The sequence below is a fragment of the Henckelia pumila genome, chromosome 3 (genome assembly GCF_033568475.1).
Source record: "Henckelia pumila isolate YLH828 chromosome 3, ASM3356847v2, whole genome shotgun sequence".
NCBI classification, from domain to species: Eukaryota; Viridiplantae; Streptophyta; class Magnoliopsida; order Lamiales; family Gesneriaceae; genus Henckelia; species Henckelia pumila.
The window spans coordinates 14462694-14470909 of NC_133122.1; the positions used below are offsets into that span (position 1 = coordinate 14462694).

An 8216-nucleotide genomic window follows, 5' to 3' on the forward strand; every position below is an offset into this window, starting at 1 on the left:
ACAGCAAAATACATAACAAATTAAAAACGTGCGGAAACATAATCCATAATTTACATATCAGCTTAGTAAATAATCCAGGCTTAATACTGTAGTGATACAACCAAATCGAAAACTTAAACAGTAAACATTATACAGCTATATCGAATACTGCTGTATAATAAAATCCTCAAGGCTCTTGCTCCCTAGTCCTGCCTTGAACCACCAGCTCCGTCCATCCTGCGACCTGCCCCATGGAATAGGGTGTCCAAGATAACAACTAGGACGTGAGCGCTAACGCCCAGTACATAAACATGAGTAAACATATGTATATAATGCATGCAACATGATGACTGGTAACGGGTCATCTAAAAAATCATGCTCAGAACCGGCGCCACATGAGTGCTGCCACCGCACAGATCAACCTCTGGGTGCAACCACACTCGTCTAGTACACCAGAGCAGACAGACATAAATGCCCCCGCCGTCGCGTACTCTCAGTGACAGACTATCGAGTATAGAGCTGAGCGGCTCTATAGTAAGGTATAACAAGGTATAGGCTCAACGTGTATATGCACATTACATATGAGTATAGAAAGCGATAAATCATACATCATGCCATATAATAATGCCAAATAAATGCAACATATAAACATGTATACTCGCAGGCAATCTCAGTCAATGTGTACGTACCTCTAGGCTAGTTCAAGTATAATAGGATCCTAGGTTCCAAGCCTTTATTCAAAAGTTCACCGTATCACTACATAAATTCTATAAGCCTTAACTAAGCTAATAAGTACTCCCAAAACTTAAATAGATTCCCGGACCATACCTTCGTCCGTAGTTAGCCCTTTGGAGTCGCTAGTCCCGGATGACTATAACCACACCTTGGTTATTCCAGAACCTCTATTATAACCGATAGGGCCCTCAAGTGTATATCTCATACTATATAACTGAAGAAAGAAACTCGGAAATTCGTATTTCAAAATAAAATCGAACGAGACCTATTTATAGGCAAAATTCCCGGCCAGGATCGGAACTTCCGATTTTGGGATCGGAGCTTCCGATCCAGCTCATTGTGTGCATGCAGAACACGCCAGGATCGGAACTTCCGATCCGACGATCGGAGCTTCCGATCTCACCCCCGATCAACACTTGTCAAAACTCGCGGCTGAGTCATCGGGCAAAGCTGGCAGCTGGAGATCGGAACTTCCGTTCCAAGATCGGAGCTTCCGATCTCGGTGCTTCCGCTGAGCTTCCGAAGTGGCTAGGATCGGAGCTTCCGATCTGGGTTCGGAGCTTCCGATCCGGCCCAAAATCAAAAGCCCATATTCTCTTCTGAAGTTCAATAACACTCCGAAATTGATTAATTACCAACCCTTAATCATGTTTAACAATTTATTATCTTAAAATGGAATCTGGGTTACTACATTTATGCTCTTTTCCCCCACTCCCCCTTTCAAAATTTCCCTCGGCCCTTAGAACTCTTTTTCCCCAAATTTTCGAAATTTCACAATTGTTCACAATTTGTTATCAATATATTACAGGATCATTCAAGGGCTTGGAATCTTCATTTCTTCCCTCCTCTCTACTTCTCCACGACCATATTTTGCTAGAAAAGCCGAAATTGTTGGTGTCCACAAGGTGTTCGACGAATTGCCTCATCCACCAATTCTTGCAATTTTTGGGTGCTCATGGGTTTAAAACGCACTACAGAGAGAGGCGAATCTTCTCGCCAAGGTGCACGAGCTGCAACCGCATCCTTAAACCTTGCCGACCATTTTGTCAATCAAGCGGCCCGGGATCGCTACGACCATGCCAAGAATCATCGCTCCCCTATTATTGAGAGGGGTTTTGATCTAGATTCGAATGAAAACGAAGTGGCGGTTCAAGTCTTGGCACGTGGGTGGGGAACGTTCTATAGGCAACCCGCTCTAACAATCGTCCCTCTTGTTAGGGAGTTTTACGCTAATGTTGTGGAGCGGACGGATGGCAAGGCCTTTGTCCAGGGAACTTTAGTTTTCTACGCAGCTTCTGAGTTGAATGTCATGCTAGAGACACCAGATGTCGATGATAGCATATTCCAAAGTACGACCCTTTACCTGGATGTCCACGAAATCCTTTATCAGTTGTGCTTTACCGGGGCTGCTTGGTTGGATCCGATCATTTTCAAATGCTTCAAAGAGAAATATCTTTTTGTGGGTCCGGCTACGTGGTACACATTCCTGTGCCGCCGTCTGATGCCAATCTCACACACGAGTGAAGTGCATGTTGAGCGTGCTGTGTTGCTATACGCTCTCGATGTCGGATTCCCGGTTAATGTGGGCCGAGTTATTCATGATCAGATACGGCGGTCGATCACTTCTAGGACAGCCGGTCTTTTCTTTCCCATGATCATTACACAGTTATGCATGCGAGCAGATGTGCACACTACAAGAAAAACGCAAAAAGACAACGGATTTTATCCGTTGTCGTAGGGAGTGAAAAACTGTTGTAACTGTTGGTGTTGTCAAAACTGCGCCCCTACGAAAACGGATAAAATCCGTTGTTGCCCTCAAAAACAACGGATAAAATCTGTTGTCTTTGAAGGCAACGACAACGGATTTTATCCGTTGTCGTAAACACAAATCCGTTGTCTTTGAGAAAAACGACAACGGATTTTATCTGTTGTCGTAGGGGCATACTTTTTACAACACCATTAGTTACAACAGTTTTAGACCCCCTACGACAACGGATAAAATCCGTTGTCTTTTTCTATATAAAAAACAAAAAATAAATAAAAAATTTTATATAAATTTTAATATTATAAATAAACCAAAATTTAAAATTTCATAAACAAAATTTAATATACAATTTTTTAATATTACAAATCACTCGAAATTAAAATTCTAATTCAATGCATACTACAAAAAAAAAATCGACGTGGTGGTCCGACCCTTTGCATCCTTGATGGTGTAATTAGCTCCAGCTCACATCAAGTACTCTTCGATCATCGGTTTATCACCCTCTGAAACAGACATCAATAACAAAAGTTAAATAAACTTGAAAAAAAAAGTCTAGCAGTTATCATTTTCACATTTACTCAAAGATTCAATGCCCTTCTTATAGTTTCCGCGTTATCATGTGCTTCTTAAACTTGTAAAAGGAATTTGATTATGAATAACTCAATTATAGAAACTATGTTATAATTATACAGGAAGAAAGAGAGATTCTCCTCTTTAATGATGAGCTGATAACTTGTACAGGATTGGGGATATGATAGAAATCATAGAAAATATGGGAATGTTCATTTTTTTTTATCAGAAATTCAAATATACATAAAAAACTCACTGGCGAAAGGTCAGAGTTTAGAAATAATTTCAGGGAATCTGGAAAAGGACATAAGAGGCAGTCTAAGATGGGTTGTTCTAATGGTGTTGTTCACAATTTTTCTCTTGTTTCTGCCAAAAGAAATCCGTATATTGAATTGTTGCTCCCAACACATTACATGGTGGCAAAATAATCACAAGATAAAATAAAATAGCAGCTAGCATATAGCTAAAGTGAGTTCCTAGAAGGCATTAATATATCTATTATATATATGCATAGAAAAACAACAAACAAAAATCATATGCATTTAGTGAAGACATATCTACATTTAACATTTCTGCAAAAACATAGGCATTAAAATGACTATGAACATAGAGCTGCAGTTGCATCTATTAATCACCGCCATGCAAGCAATAATTACCCATACTTCATGCATAAAAAAAGGAAATGTTCTTTGAAACAACTCTCATATAGAAGGAAAAGTTCTACTTTAGAAAACTATGATGAGACTAAAGGAAAATACCAAGTAAAGATCGATGGAAACTAACTCATGCGCTGTCAATGCCTTTAAGAAGCTGGTTATGAATTAATAACCCCTTGATACAACCTCAAATGGACGACTTAATTTGAAAAGTTGCTGTAGTAAAGTAAGGTAAAAGCAAAACTCTCAGAACATTGCAAGAAAGTTTATTTAACAAGCAAAGAGGTATTGCTATTGCGGTCAAGGAGAGTGAAAAATTACCTATCGTCATTTGAGCTCGAACAGTGAGAAAACTAAAATCACTGCAATGCACCATTAACAACAGAGAATCGGATTATGCAACAAAAAGCCAACAGAATTCGGAGTTTCTTAATTTCAAATTTTCACGAAACCAAATCTTCCACCTAAATTACCAAATCATCCTTATTTTCTCCAGCGAGCACTGGAACAAGAAGATCAGCAAGAGAACTGTCATAATAAGCTTTATTTTCTTCTAGCCTCTCTGATTAATCTGGGCACCACTAACCAAAATACAGCCTGCAATAGCACCATGAATATTGTGGAAGCTCAATTTTGTTGATATCTATGATTCCCTCTATTTAAATTGTTAGTAAAAGCATACAAGTGAAATTTTTAACACATCACTATTTTATGGGGAGAAAACCAGCATGTGAAGTGTTTGAATGATCTCCAATTTTAAAGTCCAGGAACCCATCCTGCTCGACTCTCTTCAGTTTGAAAATATTGAGATGATCACTGGAATTCTAGCAGTAACGAAGTCAAATCTCAATATACATGCTTGTATCATGCATATCTAAGAAGCAGAGTGACCATAATAAGCAGCATAGATACATCAAATAAATAAATGGAAAAAGTAATCATGAAAATGCTTTCAAGGATCTGAGTTTCCGTGTGAATCCGATAAGCATGAATCCACAAGCAAAGACGTACACTTCCACCAAACAAAAGTTCAAGTAATTACTGATTTTTCTTAAATATTCCATATATACATATACATTTTTTGTCAAAAAACAAGAAGTGAAATAAATGAATTTCTTTAGCATGAATAAATATTTATTATAATTAAATCATGAACATTATCGATATCTTATATGAAATTTGAGATTTCGATGCCACGAAATGGTAATAAATGAGCCGCGGGTAGACTTAGGTGTTCAAATCATTTTAAGAAATTTGACTTGAAGACTCACGGGGGCGTCACAATAGACCCAAACAGTACTAAAGGTCAACTTTCCAAAGTCAACCAGGAGTGAGCTGTAAGCCTTCATGCATATCCAATCAAACTCATTAATTATGAGGAGTTTTAGATATTTTGTCCCATAATAATACCGCTAAAAATTCAAATAATAAATTATTTTCCATTTACTTCCATGCTTAGAAAATATGTATTTAAATTCATCAATTAATAAATCAAAACATCATTTATATTTATATATTACCTAATCATCCTTATTAATGCATCATGGTCACTAAGTAAGACGAAAGAATGGCTTGAAGGCAATAAGAGTGACCATAATAAGCAGCATAGTGCAAGCATGTTCCCCCCTTGACTGAATTCAAACATTAAAATCTGTCTCCAAAATCCCAAGTTAATGATACCGAAAACTTGTAAATGCATAGAAGATGCTTATTAGACATACATACATTGTCACCAGCTTCAATTAGCTTTTTAACACATGAGATCTTTCCATGCATTGCAGCCAACATAATATAAGCATGAAAATTGAAAGCTTTGGAACCACCTGAAAATTAAAGGAAGAAAGACTACAAGACAATAGTTTATCCCTTCGCTCCTGCACACACAAAAAAAAAACACAAGAAGAAGGAAGATTATATATTGCTATGCTATTGGTAAAGCCATTCATCTCATTAAACAGATGTAAATAATACACGGTCAATTAAAGCGGCAAGAAGTTACAACCTAATTTTCCAGACTAACTCAGAAGTCAGAATAACAGTATTAATTAATGACAAATGAAGATAACAAATGGATTCAACTATCTGAATATAGGCAGCCAAGGAAATAAAAGAATACATATTTTCTTGCCCTAGAAACCCCTAGCCGATATCTGAATATGTGGTTGAACGAATCTATTAAACAACACTTGTGAGATTGCAAATACCTGTTGTTGTAATAAGTCTTGTTCATTTCTCTCTTTGGCATTCCATTAGAATGAAATAAGATTCTCGTCCTCCTACTAGCAGCAGCACTCCGAGGAATTTTGAGGGGAAAGGGTAGTCCAAAGTGATAATTCCCACACAACTTAATTCTTCTTCTCTGAGCAGATTCAAAAATTCGTTTAACATCCTCAAGCATGTTATATTCTAATAAAAAAACAAAAATTAATGAATCAACTGATTACAATATATCTAACTACAGATCAGTTGCTTTAAGTGAAGAAGCAAACTTTTAATAAAAACCAAAATATAAAATTTGCATGTACACTTTCAAATCGACATTAACCAAATCCACAACATAAAAAACTGGCTGAAGAGGGGGGGAAAACATCCCAGCCTCTACTCAATTAACAAACAAAAAAATCTCAAGCCTGATCGTCTCTCGAGCATTTGCCATTCCTCTATACAGCGGAACCGCATGCAAATCAGAGTGCAATAAACGATACAATTATTGAATAACTAACAAAAATAAAAAGTTAACTCACCTCAATCAAATCAATTCCTCCACTAATGTTGAGACGAAATGAGGTATGCACGTGAGATTTCACATTTTTTATGATAATATTATCACAAATGAAATCAGGAGGCAAAACAAAAGATTGCACCTTGTATCCTATGCATCCTATGATTGTTGTTGCTAAAATGGTAATCTGACTTCCTTTCAATTTCTTGGCAGAAAAATAATTCTCCCTAATAGCATCTCAAAACTCGTTCTCCAAAAGAGGAATCAGTTCCATTGCCAAATACTGAAATTCATTAATGATATCAGATATCATTGACACCAAAACTTCTTGATTTCGAGGCAGAGCAACTAAATTCCACAATTCAACAACAATTATCAAACAATCTAGTCACTTTAAAAATTAGATTCTTTAAATCAACTATTTACATGACAATTAGATTGAATTCATCAGATGAAAAATGAAAATGAAATGTAGCAAAAATACCAAGATATGCGGAACTTGAGTGATTCAGTTGTTTAATAAATAAATGTGCCCAACTCCTGTGATAGCTAAATAAAGCAACCTGACGGTCTGTATTCTGAAACACAAAGCTCCTTGGCTTGTTCACCAGCAAAAACCCACCACTTGGATTCAATAATCCACCTAAAATCTGCATAAATTACAGAAAACAAATATAACACCTAATTCTAATCCACAAAAGTTACAGGCTTGGAAGTCGGAAGCCATGGAAAGCAGAATAATACACAAAGCAATAACTCGAATGTAAGATACCAAGGCAACAAGCGTACTAGAGTAACCAAGATATCAAATTCGAACATGAAAATCAGAACCAGCAAAATAACCGACGCACAAACCATAAAACTATAAAATTTTCGTCCGAAAGCTATTAATTTCACCAGATAATAACATTATCAAATCAATAACTCCAAATAGGAGAAAACAAAACACTCAAAATTTTGAAAATAATTAGAGTGTTGAGTACTTTCAAAATGGTTGATTTGTCGCAGCCATTTGGCCCAAGGAGCATCCAAAATTCTTGCAAAAATATTTTACATAAATTTGACCTCCGGAAAGACCATAAAATACATGTACAGATCTGGAATCGAGCAAAACACTGCCAAATATTGAACCAAATCTAATGGAATCGCGATGAACAGTAATCGCGCAACAAGGTCACACGAATAGGGTCTTGGTCTTGGCTAGAAATTGGGGAAATGGCTGGGAAAGCTTTAAAATTATCCTGATACTTGATAACAACTAGCTCACGATCGGGAAAGGCAAAAATCGATGGTTGATGCTCAGAAATTGGAGCCTTAACTCGCGAGAACAACTTTGGACCAAATGAATCATCCTCATCACTGACGATACTACTGGGCTAGGGTGCTGCGGCGGCAAGGTGGCGGCGACGACCGGGATGAAGTTCTGCGGCGGCGAGGGGGTAAGCGAAGCGGGCAGCTAGGGTTTGGTAATTGGAGAATGGATCGTGAGAGCAACGAGGAAAGAAGCCTGCGACGAGAGAGGAGGGAAGAAATCATGTGTACGTGATTCGTTCCCTTAAAAATCTAAGTGTTAACTCTATTACAATTTATTTAGAAAAAGAAAAATTTAATTTTATTACAACACAAAATAATAAATCCGTTGTCGTAGGCTATATAAAATACCCGCTCATAGACAACGGATTTTAAAATCTGTTGTCGTAGGCCATAAAAAAATATTCTCATAGACAACAGATTTTAAAATCCGTTGTCATTGGCTATAATCTGTTGCGGTTGTTTATCAAAATAAGAC

General features: G+C 37.1%; 1 protein-coding gene across 27 annotated transcripts; it reads right to left on the reverse strand.

The window, feature by feature from the left end:
• Nucleotides 1-2820: 2820 nt before the first annotated feature.
• LOC140891956 (uncharacterized) lies at nucleotides 2821-7961 on the reverse strand. 27 transcript variants are annotated; one of them, XM_073300670.1, is made up of 8 exons: nucleotides 7411-7961; nucleotides 6912-7077; nucleotides 5910-6111; nucleotides 5431-5579; nucleotides 4170-5356; nucleotides 4027-4067; nucleotides 3808-3921; nucleotides 2823-2982 (listed from the first exon to the last, which is right to left on the reverse strand). In XM_073300670.1, exons 1-4 carry the CDS (start codon nucleotides 7453-7455, stop codon nucleotides 5456-5458), a joined length of 537 nt encoding a protein of 178 aa, XP_073156771.1. In that variant the 5' UTR covers nucleotides 7456-7961; the 3' UTR covers nucleotides 2823-2982; nucleotides 3808-3921; nucleotides 4027-4067; nucleotides 4170-5356; nucleotides 5431-5455. The 27 variants fall into 27 exon arrangements, 14 of the variants coding, with proteins under 14 accessions (XP_073156773.1, XP_073156771.1, XP_073156772.1 ...); XM_073300665.1 differs by having other exon boundaries at nucleotides 2824-2982; nucleotides 4179-5356; XM_073300663.1 differs by having other exon boundaries at nucleotides 2826-2982; nucleotides 4027-4529; nucleotides 5226-5356.
• Nucleotides 7962-8216: the final 255 nt, after the last annotated feature.

Coding starts and splice junctions, on each gene's coding strand:
- LOC140891956 (XM_073300672.1), bottom strand. CDS start 7,455: ATGCTCCTTGGGCCAAATGGCTGCGACAAATCAACCATTTTGAAA. Junction 7,078..7,410: donor ACAAATCAACCATTTTGAAA/GTACTCAACACT, acceptor TAATTTATGCAG/ATTTTAGGTGGATTATTGAA. Junction 6,112..6,911: donor CTCAAGTTCCGCATATCTTG/GTATTTTTGCTA, acceptor TTTTTTTATTAG/AATATAACATGCTTGAGGAT.